Source organism: Mustela nivalis, assembly GCF_964662115.1.
Source record: "Mustela nivalis genome assembly, chromosome: 16".
NCBI lineage: Eukaryota > Metazoa > Chordata > Mammalia > Carnivora > Mustelidae > Mustela > Mustela nivalis.
The window spans coordinates 10838954-10854730 of record NC_139035.1 but is presented as its reverse complement, the minus strand read 5'-3'; the positions used below and the strand labels follow the sequence as shown (position 1 = coordinate 10854730).

General features: G+C 39.5%; 1 protein-coding gene across 2 annotated transcripts in view; it reads right to left on the bottom strand.

Moving 5' to 3' along the window:
- CNST (consortin, connexin sorting protein) overlaps positions 1-15777 on the bottom strand; it is a 110072-nt gene that overhangs the window by 62847 nt on the left and 31448 nt on the right. For both annotated transcript variants that reach the window (XM_082702355.1, XM_082702356.1), the window contains exon 2: positions 1806-2234. In XM_082702355.1, the coding sequence (XP_082558481.1) occupies positions 1806-2184 (379 nt within the window). In that variant the 5' untranslated portion in view covers positions 2185-2234. The remainder of the gene's footprint in view (positions 1-1805; positions 2235-15777) is intronic.

Below are 15777 nucleotides of genomic sequence, written 5' to 3'. Positions count from 1 at the left end.
GAAAGGAATTTTAGAAAAATACTTGGATGAACATCACCATCATTATACAGCCTAGAAAACTAAAGTACAGAATGGTTAAGTCTCACCAAGTTACCAAAACCACAAGTAAGAGTTGAACATAGGTTTTGCAATTCCTAATTCAGTTTTCTCACACTTTATCATTTTATTTAAGATATAGAATTGAAAAGCTAATCTATATAAAGACTACACCTAAGTTTTAGAAATCATATATTTCAAATGCATTAGGGGATAGTAATTCTCACTAGATAAAAACTCACTAGATAATAAATATAGAAAAACTTCAAATAATATAAACATGCCTAGGGAAAATGAAATAAGGCCATGGAAGGAAGGAATAAAAGGAGCTACAACTGACCCATATACATATGCCACTGGGTCTCAGTTCCTCAAAACATCAAAAGAACACATTAGAGAGGCACAGTCAAATTGCTCTTGAATTATAGTCATTGGATAAACCAATTTATGTACAAATAGCACTACATACATCATCTGTTTATTTTAGATCTTTTGAGAAAAGGCTCTCATATCTCTTTTCAAAATTTATTTTAATTTTCTTTAAGCAAACTAAGGAAAAGCAAAGACGAAAAGATCAGTTAACTGGAAAACCTAATTATGAACTACGTTAAAAAGTTATCAAGTCACTTTATCGAATAAAGAAGGATAAATTTGTATGAACTACAAACTTTCATCTTTAACTCCAAATTTAAAATAAATAAATAAGTCAAGAGGGTATGGAGAGATCAACTATATCTCTAAGCAGCCAAAGAAGCAGAAGATGAGAAGACCCTCCCCTTCATTCTCTTAAGCCTCACGCAGAGACTGCTGGCTTAGGTAAACTGGTGCTACACTACAGAGTCCCAGCCTTGGATGTGCTGGAATAATCCAGTCCCACATGTTCCAGATGGAAAATAAACAGAGATGGTCTTTTTCCCATGGATGCCCTATGATTCAGGGGGAAAAAGTCTATAGCTCCAAACTTTAACTGCCAAACAATATACCAAATGAGAACTACTCTGCAAAAAAAGGAAAAGAAAAAGAAAAAGAAAACATTCTGAATTAGTTTGTAACCAAAGTGATACAATGAAAGCTAGATGTCTTATTCAACACTGATATAAAATGTCTATCAATATATGTTAACACCGATTATTCACTTACTAAGTGAGTTGGAAAGATCCTGTAAAGAATTTAAAACTGTACCAGCACCTCGTGCTCTCTCTCTCTCCAAACAAAGAAAAAGTGACGAGATCAAGCCCTGCACCAGGCTCCATGCTGAGAGCGGAGTCTGCTTGAGATTCTCTCCTCTTCCTCTGCCCTTCCCCTTGCTCGCTCTCTCTCAAATAAAAAGTAAAATAAAATAACAACCATATCAGCACAAAAACTCGCAGATGGGAGATCAAAGCCACAGTGATGACAGAAGGAAATTTTTAGGGCTGATACTGGTAGAAAATGGTCTGATTTATAAAGGAAGAAGACTTTATATACTTATAATACCTTGTGTGAAAACATGTACAAATAACTTCAATTTCAGCGTGTTTATTTTGGCAAATTACTGGGAATCGCCATAAAGAAGCAGCTGAATAAATCACGCACACCCAAGTTGGGGGGACACTGGAAAGCTGTCAGGTGTGTCACACGACGCACGGCTGGATCTCCACATGCTGGAGAAGTGGCTCCAGCATATATCAAGAGATGTGAAGCAAGATGCAGGACAGTATGGCATACAGGACGTGAAGACAGCATATTTTTAGGTAAAGAATAGTATGCAAAATAATTTTTAAAAATACCTTGCGGTATCTTCTTCATTGGGCCTCTTTTGGTTCTTGGGCTTCTTTTTCCGGGTGCTTTATTGTCCTTTCCCACGAGGACCTGCCCATCCCTGGGTCTTTCCCCAGGAGCGTTCTCCGAGCTCTCGAACGCAGCCACCTCATTGCTGGCGGGGCAGTTGTCATTATTGTTGAGACTGTCCTGGGCCAGCACGTCAGGTCTGCCCATGGCGCTGGCAGCACTGCTCAGACGCTCCTGCCCGTCCCCATCCAGTTGATTTTCATTTTCATCCGATGCAGAAGGCAAGCGTGTCACTATGCTTCCCCTGCCGTCACCAGGATGACACCCATCTTGTGACTCTATCTGCAGATTATCTGTAGGAGTTCTGCTGTCATCCATCAGAGCATCTTCTGTGGGACCATTTACATTTCAGTCAAGTCCTTCCATGTCTACAAAGACAGAAAGAAAAAAGCTACTTCATCTCTGGATCCTCGGTGATCTTTAGATTTCCTTTTCTCTTGGGTTGTCTTACTGTAATTAGGGAAAGGATAGAAATGACTGACGCTCATTCCTTCTATTTCTTCCCCACTCACAAGCCCACCCAACCTCACCGGGTTCTGGCTTGAATACAACAGTGCCCAACCCTGGCTGTGTGTTTATTACCTGGAGAGCCTGTCCAGCACAGAGCCCTGCTACCATGGAACCATGGCCTTAATGAAAGAAATTACTCATTAATCAGGCTATCTGGTAAAATCAACCACTCTTTTTATCACTGGACAGTTACCAGACAAATGAAAGTTGTGTAAGTCCTTTGGCTGAACAGCAGTAATACTTGCAAACAAACACATTTACAGACTTTTTAAAAATAAATGGAAAGATGGACGCCTGGGTGGCTCAGCTGGTTAAGCAACCCCCTTCAGCTCAGGTCATGATCCTGGAGTCTTGGGATCAAGTCCTGCATCGGGCTCCCAGCTCCATGGGGGAATCTGCTTCTCCCTCTAACTTTCTCCCCCTTCATACTCTCTCTTTCATATTCTCTCTCTCTCTCTCTCTCTCTCTCAAATAAATAAATAAAATCTTTAAAAGAAATAAATGGAAAGAAGGTATGTAGAAAATTCAGGTAGTAAATTGCAAAATTCTATTCTCATTATATCATTTACTTCCTAAAAATAAACCCTGGAAAGTACCTTAGAATTGTCAGCAAATTCTTTTTATAAAATTAAAAAAAAAAAAAAAGAGGGCCATGATTAACTCTATAGACTAGTTTAGACTTGGAAAATCTAAATCTGCTCCAAGGATCCTTCTAACATAGTAAACATAGAGAAAATAGATTCTAAGCATTTTATCAGACATGTTTTGTCCCCTCTTATCATCCAAAAGTATACTACATTTTAAGGGAATGATGTCAGCAAGATCTTGAAATTTTCTGCTTGCCAATTATAATTTGGGGTTTGAATCAAACATAGTATTTCAGTAATCTGAGAAAAATTTTAGTGACTTTCCAAATTCTTCAAATTAATAGAAATGCTTATTTGGTGTTTAGAAACATGTAAATAAAGTATAATTCTTTTAAAACATGAAAACGAAGTACAAAGTAAAACATTAGCTCTGCACTGGTTGTATCATATATTTTTAACGTATTTTACAACTGGAATATTTTATTTGATTCAGACCTAAATGTACTGGTTCGCAGCCTGGGTGGCTCAGTCATTCAAGCATCTGCCTTCAGCTCAGGTCATGATCCCAGGGTCCTAGGATCGAGCCCCCATCAGACTCCCTGCTTGGCAGGAAGCCTGCTTCTCCCTTTTCCCCCTCCCACTCCCTGTGCTTATGTTCCCTGTCTTGCTGTGTCTCTCCCTGTCAAATAAATAAATAAAATCTTTAAAAAAAAAAAAAAAGGACTGGTTGGCAAACATAAAAATATCTAAATTTGGGGACGCCTGGGTGGCTCAGTTGGTTAAGTGGCTGCCTTCAGCTCAGGTCATGATCCCAGCGTACTAGGATCGAGTCCCACATCAGGCTCCTTGCTCGGCAGTGAGCCTGCTTCTCCCTCTGCCTCTGCCTGCCACTCTGCCTGTGTGCACGTGCTCTCTCTCTCTCTCTAAAAATAAAATCTTAAAAATATATATATATCTAAATTTGGATGGTATCAATTTCCTTTTACCACATATATATATTAACTTGGGTTTAGACCTAATATAAAATCTAAATAGAATATAATTTTTAATTTAAAAAGTTATTATTTTAATGAAGGGTTTTTGAGATTACTATCATGAGAGAACCCAAGTTCACGTGACTTATAAAATGTATGTGGCTAAAACAGACAAAGATCAATAGAACAGGATAGGGAGCCCAGAAACAAACCCACAGTGATATGGTCAATTGATCTATGACAAAGGAGGCAAGAATATACAGTGTGGAGAAGGCAACCTCTTCAATAAACGGTGGGGAAAACCAGTCACATATTAAAGAAACTACATTTTAAGGGAAATACTAATATCACTTTCTCATATCAAATATACAGAAAAATAAACTCTAAAAAGACCTCAGTGTGAGATCTTAAAGCATAAAACTCCTAGAAGAAAACATCACAAGTGTATTCTTGGACACTGGCCTTAGCATCACCTTTCTAGATATATCTCCACAGATGAGGAAAAGCAAAATGAACTGTTGGGTCCACATCAAAATAAAAAGCTTTTGCAAGTGAAGGAAACTAACTATATAACATGGCAACCTAAAGAATAGGAGAGGATATCAACAGTTGCTATACTCAATAAGGGATTAGTATCCAAAATATACAGAGAACTTACACAACTCAAGACGAAAACCCCCAAAAATCTGATTTAAAAATGGGCAGAGTACCCGAATAGGCATTCTGCCAAAAACAAACAAAACAAAAAACTAAAATCACACAGATGGCCAACAAAACATGAAAGGATGCTCAGTCTCACTCATCATCAGGGGATGCAAATCAAAACCACAATGAGATATCACTTAACACCAGTCAGAATGTCTAGGATTAGAGAGACAAGAAATAACAAGTGTTAGCAGGAATGTGGAGGAAAGGGGAGCCCTTGTGCATTGCTGGTGGGAACGCAAACTGGTACAGCCACTCTGGAAAACAGCATGGAGGTTCCTCAAAAAATTAAAAACAGAAATACCAGATGATCTAGGAACTCCACTGCTAAGTTTTTACCTAAGAAAACAAAAACACGAACTTGAAAAGATAAATATACTGCCAATATCACAGCATTGTTTACAGTAGCCAAGTATGAAAGCAGCCTAAGAATCCACTGATTGACAAATGGATAAAGAGCATGTAGTAATATAAACATGTAATAATACTTAGCCACTAAAAAGAATGAAAGCTTCCATTAGGGACAACATGGGTGGACAGAGTATCATGCTAAGTAAAATGAGTCAGATAGAGAAAGATCAATATATGATTTGACTTATAAGTGGAGTCTAAAAACCAAACCAACCAACCAATCAGCAACAACAAAAAACCAGAATCATAAATACGGAGAATAAATTGTTGGTTGCTGGAAGGGAGGGGCTGGGGATAGGGGCGAAAATGGTGCAGATGATTAAGAGGTGCAAACTTTCAGTTTAAATGACTGACAGGGATGAAAAGTGCAGCATACGGAATATAGTGAATAATATTGTAATAACGTTGTGGTGACAGATGGTAATTACAGTCCAGCAATAACAACTAGAACTGTAGACCATTACATTGTATACATGAAACTAATGTAACATTTTATGTCAACTATACTTCAATAAATCAATAACCAAGTAAACAAATAAAATGCATATAGCTAATATGGTGGGAACTACACAAATGTCCACTAACAGATGAGTAGATAAACAAAATGCAGTATATTCATACCAGGGAAGTTCTGGAAGTTCAGGAAGGAAGTTCTGATACATGTAAAAAATATGGAAGAAGCTTGGCAGCATTATAGGTAGTGAAATTAGCCTGACACAAGAGGATGAAAACAGTATGATTCCACTTGCACAAAATTTCTACAGTGGGCAGATTCATGGAGACAGAAAACAGACTGGAGGGGCAGAGGGCAGGAGATAAAAGGAAGTTCCTGTGTAATGGTTGCATTGTTTTTTTGCTCAGGGTGATAGAAAAGGTTTGGAAATGCAGTGGTGATGGGTACACAGCAGCATTGGTGTCAATACCACCACCGCATCATACAGTGAAAAACAGTTAAAATGGTATATGGTATGTGTTCTTGATCACAGCAGTGAAAAGAAATTCATGTGGCTATGCAGGGAAAAAGTCGGTCTTTAAAACTAGGAACAGCCTCGGCTGACTTTTATAAACAATCAAGTTATATTCTCTTTTTTTTTTAACACTTTATTCATTTATTTGAGAGTGTGTGTGCGCATGTGCACATGCACTATGGGGGGAGGGGCTGAGGGAGACAGAGAAGGGAGAGGGAGAAGAAGAAGCAGGCTCCCTGCTGAGCAGGGAGCCTGATGTGGGGCTCCATCCTTGGACCCTGGGATCATAACCTGAGCTGAAGGCAGACACTTAACCCACTGAGCCACCCATGCGTCCCTATTCAAGTTATATGCTAACATGCATCTGAAAGTACGAAGTGTACCTGAGAGATACACGGGTCACATGCTAAGGAGGAAGTGGGAGGCAGAGAGCCCCAAACAATTACACTTCTCTCTTGCTGAATCTCCATCACGCAGTAGGAACTGTGACAGGAACTTCACATATCTCATATCAAACCCTCCAAGCAAGCCCTACATGGGAAGTACGCACACCGTTTCAGATGGAGAATCTCAGGCTTGGAGAGGCCTGAGGCAAAAATAACTTGTTTAGGCTCATCTTTCTGGGAGGAAATGGAATTGGATCTGAAACCAGGTCCCCTCCCCTTTGACTCCTGGGCAGCACAGGATAGAGGCTAAGAACCCAGGCTAATCCAGGCTCGGAGTCTGGCGCTGTCGTCTAACAAACGGTGTGTGCAACCTTAGGGCAAGCTGCCTACATCTGCAAGCTTCTCTTTTCTCATCTGTAAGTGGAGAACTAATGCACCCACTTTGAAAAGTCATTTGTGAGGCTATGGCAGGAAACACACTTGGGAGAGTGCTTGGCTTATACTGAATGCTCGGTGAAAGTCAGCCACCACTGCTTCCCAAGAAATTTCACTGGTTGGTATTAAGCACCAATAGGTCTTTTTCGAGTGGGTCTAGAGCTTCACTGCAGTCTCAGAAACAAAGCATTTCCAGATTTCCCAGAAATGTTAGGTTCCTGATAATAAACTAATGTTAACCAGCATCGTCTGAAAATGCTGAAATTTAATTTATAATGGGGGATATTTCATTTGGTTACTAGAATGCTTAAGCATCTGTTCTGGGCATCCTGTTTCAGATGATTAAGATATCTAGAAATTAGTAATTAAGGCTTCCTGGTGAGTATAAAACTACAAATCACATTTCACAGCTTTGTTGAGGCTCTGTTTCAGACCAAAGCTCTTATTGAATTTTCATAATTACCCTAGGTAGATAGGTAAGTTTTAGTCCCATCATACTAACGAGGAAACCAAGTTTCCTATCTCATGAAGAGTCATTCAGCTAGACCCGGGCATAATGTCCTGCTCATTAGCATTCTGTACCACCACTGTCCTTCCCCAACACTGCTCTGTACTGTGTATTTTTGCACATGTGTCTATGATATTTAAACCACTTGAATGCCCATAACCCAGCCACAGAGAATTTTTATTCTTTGCCACATCTAGCCCCGGGCCTTGTACTTAAGAGCTACAATGACCGCAAAGCCCTGACTCTGGCATATTTTGGCTTTTTTAAAAGCACGGTAGTGAGTGCTGTTCAAGTTTCCAGCCTCTCATGTGAAAACAGCATTCCAAATATGTACACTGTGCAGTAGTTATTTGACAAGTTGACTCTGTACAGCTGAGAACTTCAAGCAAACACATCTAAGTCAGGCTTAGACAAAAACTTGAAAAATAACAAAGCCCTGGAAGAAGTTTTAAATAAACCAATAATTTAGAGTAACAGACTAACAAAAAGAAATCTACACTTTGTCAATAACATTCTCCTTCCCAGGTAAAATTAGAATTCATCCTTTGAAACATCTTAATGGATAACTGCTAAGATTAAACATCAGCTGTCACTCAAACAAAAAACTTAATCCATAGGTATTACTCAATTATTTTATTAATATCCTTTAAGGAGGGGCGCCTGGGTGGCTCAGCTGGTTAAGCATCAGACTCTTTTTTTTTTTTAGATTTTATTTCTTTATTTGACCGACAGAGATCACAAGTAGGTGGAGAGACAGGCGGGGGTGGGGGGAGGGAAGGCTCCCTGCTAAGCAGAGAGCCCAATGTGGGGCTCAAACCCAGGACTCTGAGATCATGACTGGAGCCAAAACCACAGAGGCTTGACCCCCTAAGCCACCCAGGCACCCCAGCATCAGACTCTTGATTTCAGCTCCGGTCTTGATCTCAGGGTCCTGGGATCAAGCACCACGACAGGCTTGCACTGGGTGTGCAGCCTGCTTAAGATTCTCTCTCCCTTTTCCTCTACCCCTTGTCCCAGCTCAAATTAAAAAAAAAAAAAAAAAATCCTCTAAGGATTTTTCAAATCCTTTAAGGAGATTCTGAGTGACATTTTTTTATAGTCTATACAGATTAAGCTAAATACATACTTTCACTTTAAAAAAAAAAAAAGTTATCTCTGCACCTAATGTGGCTTTTGAACTCACCACCCTGAGATCAAGAGTCTCACGTTCCACTGACTCAGCCAGCCAGTCTCTCCTATACTTTCACTTTTGAAAGAGCCAAGATTTTTAAGAATTAAGATACAACACCAAGTTGAAATTCAATGACTTCAGAGTTAAACTAAAATTTAAAGGAAGACATTTACCAAACCAGTAAGGTATTCTATTAATCCCAAATTCAAATTTGGCTACTCCTGGTCAGCTCAGGATTGAGGACGAAAGTCATCATACCCATATGTTGTGTTCATTATGGGGATTACATATCTCACTTCACATTTTACCATTTTACTCGTTACACATTTGAAAACACTTCTTTTTTTTTTTTTTAAGATTTTATTTATCTATTTGACAGAGAGAGATCACAAGTAGGCAGAGAGGCAGGCAGAGAGAGAGAGAGGAGGAAGCAGGCTCCCTGCCGAGCAGAGAGCCCGATGCGGTACTCGATCCCAGGACCCCGAGACCATGACCCGAGCCGAAGGCAGCGGCTCAACCCACCGAGCCACCCAGGTGCCCTGAAAACACTTCTATCTCATTGCTAAATCCAAGATTTTTCATGGTTAATGCTTTGTTTAGACATGTGTACCTGTCGGCAATGTTCAGTATATCAGCAATCACAAGTATGCCTCAGAGGAATGATGCTCAAAACTTTTGCAACCCAGAATAAGAAATTCAATTTTCATTGAGATCCTGTACACACAAAATAAGTATATGTAATTGAAACATGGATTTTTATTTATACAGAGAAAGCAGTGTTCAAATAGAAGAAATTAACTGAAATCACGTGACTCTTAAGACCAAAACAACCCTGGGGCAGCTAAGCTGACTAAAGAAAGCATAATTTGTTTCATCTTCCCCAGTCCTCCCTTCCTCATTTCAACACAGCTGACACATCTATGGGGCCTTTGAGTTCAAAACCCATTACATACATGGAGGGACAACTGGGTAGCTCAAGGTTAAGCTTCTGCCTTGGGTCATGATCCCAAGGTTCTGGGATCAAGTCCCTCATCGGGCTCCCTGCTCAGGGAGGGAATCTGCTTCTCCCTGTGGTCCTCCCTGTCGCTCCCCACACCCACTTGTGCTCATGTTCACGCCCTCTCTCTCTCTCTCTCAAATAAATAAAATATTTCTAAAACCCCAAACCCATTACGTATATGGAAATGACAGGTCAAGAGCCTCACTGTGGGTATAGCCAAGCAGTGCAGACAGTCACCACACTCCTCTTTGCCCTCCTTCTTGGACATATACAAGTCTTACTTGAAAAAAAAATAGAAGCAAATCTCTAAACAGTATTAGCTCTCTCTGCCTGCCTCTCTACCTACTTGTGATCTCTGTCAAATAAATAAATAAAATCTTTAAAAAAATAAATAAAAGTAAAATCTTTAATATATATATATATATATTTTACACACAAAACTACACATTTTGTTCTAAAAAGATAATTCGTCCTAATATAGTGGCAAGAGCAAAGAGTTCATTACAATCTTCCCTTAAGAGGCCTGACCAAATAGCATTATCTGAATAAAAATGCTGATTATTAACAGTAATCAACAGTTATTGAATATTCACTAAGTTTCAGGAAGTATATCAGTCAAATATGTGTGTATATATATATAATTTAATCCTCACACAGATTTTTCAAAGTACTTCTATAATTATATCCATATTATAGAGACAAAACAGAAAGATTAAAAGATTAAATATTAAATAAAAGATTAAAGATTAAATAAAGATTAAATAAATAGGTCAAGGTCATATAGCTAGCATGTGGCAAAGTCAGGATTCAAACTCAAAGGTCCTGACTCCAGAACCCATACCCTTAATTACTATCATCATTTTTATATCAATTTTAAAAATCAACTATTCTCAGAAATATATTTTTGTAAACAACAAATTGCTAGCTTAAAGGAGAGAGCAATACAAACAAGTTCTAGTATCTTGAAATGTTTCTAAGATATATAAAAAGTTTAGAAAATAGGTTAAGACAAAATAAAATAAAACCCACCAGTAAGACTACTTACTTGCCGTCTTTCTTAAATACGACGAATTCTTTTCTTTAGGGTTATACGTTTATCTCTGTTAAACCCTGTTAGAGATCATCATCGAGAATCTGACACGTACCCCTGTACATAATGAATAATTTCTACAAGGCAGGTGACAGTTACCCGCTAAGCCAGCATCACAGCTAAAGAAGAAATAAAGGACAAGTCTCCAAACTTTGAAAGTGCATCCCTGACGAGAAGAGAAATGCCACACGTTTGCCCGTGGTGTATGGGCTTGTTTTAACTTACATGGACATATACTGGGCTAATCTGTATGTATATATCCACTCTGAAATACACACGGAAATAAACACGCAGAAAGGACTGTGGAGTTCTACCTCTGGCAAGGGCAGACGAGCTCACTTCAGACAAACCGCCCTGCTGATAACAACCAGGAGCGCTGGCAGAAGTTTCAATCTCGAGGCCAAAAGAGTGGAACAGAGCTTTTAACAGACTTACAGACCTAGAGGAAAAACTCAAGTTCAAGGGCTTGCCAAGGAAACGGGAGCCTCCGGCTTTCAATTGGGACCTAAAGGGGCTCCTTGCTAGAAGAAAAGGTGAGGCTGAGATGGAGCAGCCTTCACGGAGACGAAAGCCCAACAGAGCATCGTCGTTTTGGCTTGAATCAAGCTGACCTGCCCCAACATGGCTGCCCGCCAGCAGCATTAGTTAAGTCCCCTCTGGAAGACGGAATCCAACAAAGGCTCAATCGACCTCCACACATTTTCCACCATAAGGCTCAGGGTATAACCTAAAATAACCAGGCATATAAGAGATCAATATTTGACCCAAAAATGGGGAAAAAGGAGTTAACAGAAAAAGTCATAAGAGATCCATGCATTGGGAGTTAATGTACAGGATCTTTAAGTATTATGAAAATGTTGAAGGACTTAAATGGGAAAGAGAGAAAATTTCAGAAGAGAATTAGAATTGGTAATATAGTAGCAAAAGCAAATAGTTTAGTTTGCTAAAAAGCAAGTTAATCACAAAAAATCATTAGATTTGATTTTTTAAAAGTCAAATATTCTATTAGATACTAGATCAGATATTCTAGATCTTAAAGACACAGTAATGGAAATTATTCCAGGTATGGAACTCAAAGGCATTTTGAGCCTTTAATCTTTATTAATTTCTAAAAGACTTCAGAGTGAAAAAAGAGCTAAGTGTGTGACAACTTCTGAATTCATTCAAAAATGGTGTCTAATAACTTCTTAATCAATTCCAGAAAAATTTTATTTAAATGTGCTAAGGGGAAATAGAAAAAGAGTAACTTTGCCACCTTCTATTTCCTGTTGTTTAAATACAGTCACTGATATGCACGAGGCGTGGCTAGGCACACTGTACTATCACGAATAAAACTTTCCCTTTCAAATCAGCTTCTTGCCTTAAACTGATTTATGCATATTTCAGAATAGTTGACCAAATGTGAACTCATATTCCTAAACTTCGAAATTATAAGTACATTAACACGCATATAAGATAACCAAATACTATCTTTTCCACAAGTGCACCAACTATGTATGTATCTGTGCCACCACCAAGCAACCTTGGTGGCGGAGAAGCTGAAACGTCATCAAAAGGCCCAACTGCCCTGTTTGCTTGTTTCAAGTGTCCTCGATCTTTAGTATTATATTTTTAATATAATACTAAATATATATTTAAGTGTTATTTTTGAGTCCCAAGGTTTACTTTGCAGATCCTAAGACAACAGACAGAACCAGGGCTGAATTCAATGATAGCCATGGATAACATGGAATTACATTAAAAATGTCTGCAATTAACTTCTAACAAATGAATAAACGCTGTGCTTTACTTTGCAGGGAGAGACAGCAAGACAAAAAGAACCTGACAAATATCTAGACTAAAACCATTGCTCCAAATCCTTGAGCATTAGTTGGAAATCACTAAATCATTAAATGGATCAGTAGGGATCCATTGCAAAATTTGGAATTGGAGGAGGGACATGATCAGGTTTACATATGAGAGAAACCACTCGTGTTGATCTTACATAATATGAGCTTTCCTCTCCTTTTTTTTTTTTTTTTAAAGATTTTATTTATTTATTTGACAGAGAGAGAAATCACAAGTAGGCGGAGAGTCAGGCAGAGAGAGAGAGAAGCAGGCTCCCGCTGAGCAAAGAGCCCGATGCGGGGCTCGATCCCAGGACACTGAGATCATGACCTGAGCCGAAGGCAGCGGCTTAATCCACTGAGCCACCCAGGCGCCCCAGCTTTCCTCTCCTTTAACAGGGTGAGACATGCGTGGCTGCTGACAGGACAGAAAGGGCCAGCTGAGGGAGCGGTTAAGGAGAACAGGAGAGACCGCACAGACGAGGTGGGATGGCGTCCAGGACACAGGGAGGCGAGTGCCCTTACAGAGATGGGCCGTGTTTCCCGTCGTCATGGAAGAACAGTGGGGGTCGAGGGAGTGGTTTACACTGGAGTTAAGTGAGAGACATTTGTAGTCCATAATGGATCTGTCTCAGGGAAATAGGGAGTAAAGTATCTGCTGAAGGGGGAAACGCAGAAAAGTTTAAAACAACCCCTCGAAGACTGTGGGGCTGCTGCTGCGAGCCCACTGAAATCCACTCCGCTACAAATCCGGTCCCCAGTTGGCTGCCTTCAAGTCATGGTGCAAGCAAGCCACAGAAGAGCAGCTAAAAGGATATTCTCTTAACCCAACCTTCTCCACAAGTGCAAAAGTATCAACAGAAATGCTGGCATGTTCTCGCTGTAACAGAAACACACAGATTTCTTCAGTCTCTCTCAACACCGATTTTTAAGAGTGATTCTTGTTTTTCTATTCCGTACCACTCTACTATTGTTCTTCCTGCCTCTTTATATGGATAAGAAAATTCAGTGTATAAAATCCTTGCCTCTGGCTGATTTCACTTAAAGCAAATGAATTCTTCAAATCCTGGCCTATATTGTGACTGTGCACAGACCAGCACCTCATCTCATCCGGTCCCTTAGAGCTCACAGATGGTATTCACTACACTTCCGTGTTTGGCACAGTTTAGAGACACCAGAGTTCTAAAATGCCACCTCTTTTGATGAAGTCAGTTTCAAATTTCATCTTATTTCTTTGCAATTTCAGACTTTTCTGACACAGATACAAGAGGAAATTCTTGGAAGACAGTCAAGATACTGATTTAGTGAATCAGCATACTTGAGTTCTCATACTAGCTCTTTTCCTAGGATTTAAAGTTTCCTCTAAGATTCCTCCAAATTCCAACAACTGATGATCCTAGTTATCAGTTCCCAAGTCCTCTTTTACTTGTTTTTTACTGCTTCAAGTCTAAAACAAGTATCTCTTTCTGGGTCATTATTCTGTGAGCTACCATCACTAGTTAGCTACGTAAAAATTACAGCTCCGGTAAACTCACACATTTTCTTCTGCCACCTTCATTGCCTATGCTTCCTTATCTTGAAAAACAGTGAAGTAAGGTTGCCCTCTGAATGGGAATATGATACTCCTGGCCCACATCAGGAGAATACGGGTTCTGAACTGTTTACGCAACACACCTACTAATTCTTTGTTTTTATACACAGTGCTCTCTGTACCCAAAAGCACACATTTGGCTGCCACCGACATTTTAGTAGGAGGACACAAAACAAAGCAAATAAATCTCCACATGGAGACTGAAGCTTGACCTCAGAAGTGGAGTGGTTTAACTGAGCTAGCCTGATGTTAACGTAATAGTAATTGTCTCTATGAATAAGATACACTTACAAAAAAAAGATACACTTACTAGATACAGTGGGGAAAGACAGAGACAGATGAGATAGCATCAGGGAAGAGTTTATAACCTAAGGTTAGTACCCAAAATATAACAAGAACTCATACAACTCAATAGTAAAAATAAAATAAAATAAAACAAAACAAAAATAATCTGATTTTAAAATGGACAGAAGAAAGGCACCTGGGTAGCAAAGTCAGTTAAGCATCTGACTCTTGGTTTTGGCTCAGGTTATGATCTCAAGTTCCTTAGATGGAGCCCCTTCTCAGGCTCTGTGCTCAGGCTGGAGCCTGCTTGAGTTTTTCTCTCTCCATCTGCCCCTCCCCCAGCTTAGTCTCAAATAAATAAATAAATAAAATCTTAAAAAACACACACACAAAGATTTATGAATGGCCAATGGTACATAAAAAGATGTGCAACATCAGTAGTCATCACAGAACCGCAAATCAAAACCACCAGTAGATATTATCTCATACCTGTTAGAATGGCCCTCCTCAAAAAGACAAAAGATAACAAATGCTGATGAGGATGCGGAGAAAGGGGAGCCCTTCTGCACTCCTGGTGGGAATGCAAACTGGAGAGAAAACAGTATGGAGAATCCTCAAATAGTTAAAAACAAAACTATCATATGACTTAGCAGTTCCTCATCTGGGGATGGAAAACACTAACTTGAAATATATCTGCACCTTCATGTTCATAGCAGCAGTTTTTATAATGGCTAAGATATGGAAACAACCTAAGTGTTCATCTATGGATGAACGGATAAAGAAAATAGACACACACACACACACACACACACACACACACACACACAATGTCACGTAATTCACTTAAAAACAAAAGGAAGAGGTGCCTGGGTCACTCAGTGGGTTAAGCCTCTGCCTTCCGCTCTGGTCTTGATCTCAGGGTCCTGTGATCAAGTCCTGAATCAGGCTCTCTGCTCAGCAGGGAGCCTGCTTACCCCTCTCTGCCTGCCTCTCTGCCTACTTGTGATCTCTCTCTCTCTCGCTGTCAAATAAATAAATAAAATCTTCTAAACAAATACAAAAATGTATATCAAAGAACAGTGTATCAAATAATACAACTAAAGGCCAAATTTATTAATATTATTTTGTGAGAGCATATAAGAAATGTAAAACCATAAAACCTGTTGTACTCTTGAGAGTACAACAGAAAAAAACAGTTCTTGAAACTGAGAAAATTGGTAAAAGGTGAAGTGCTATTTTATGAGCACTTTCCGAGGGAAATCCTAATACGGTCAGTTTTTAAGCACCATTATTAAATTTTTTTGGAGAGGGGAGGGGGCAGAAGGAGAGAGGGAATCTTAAGCAGGCTCTACGCCCAGCATAGAGCCCTATGCAGGACCCAATCTGAAGACCCTGAGATCATGTCCTGAGCTGAAATCAAGAGTCAGATGCTTAACAGACTGAGCCACCCAGGCGCCTCCATTA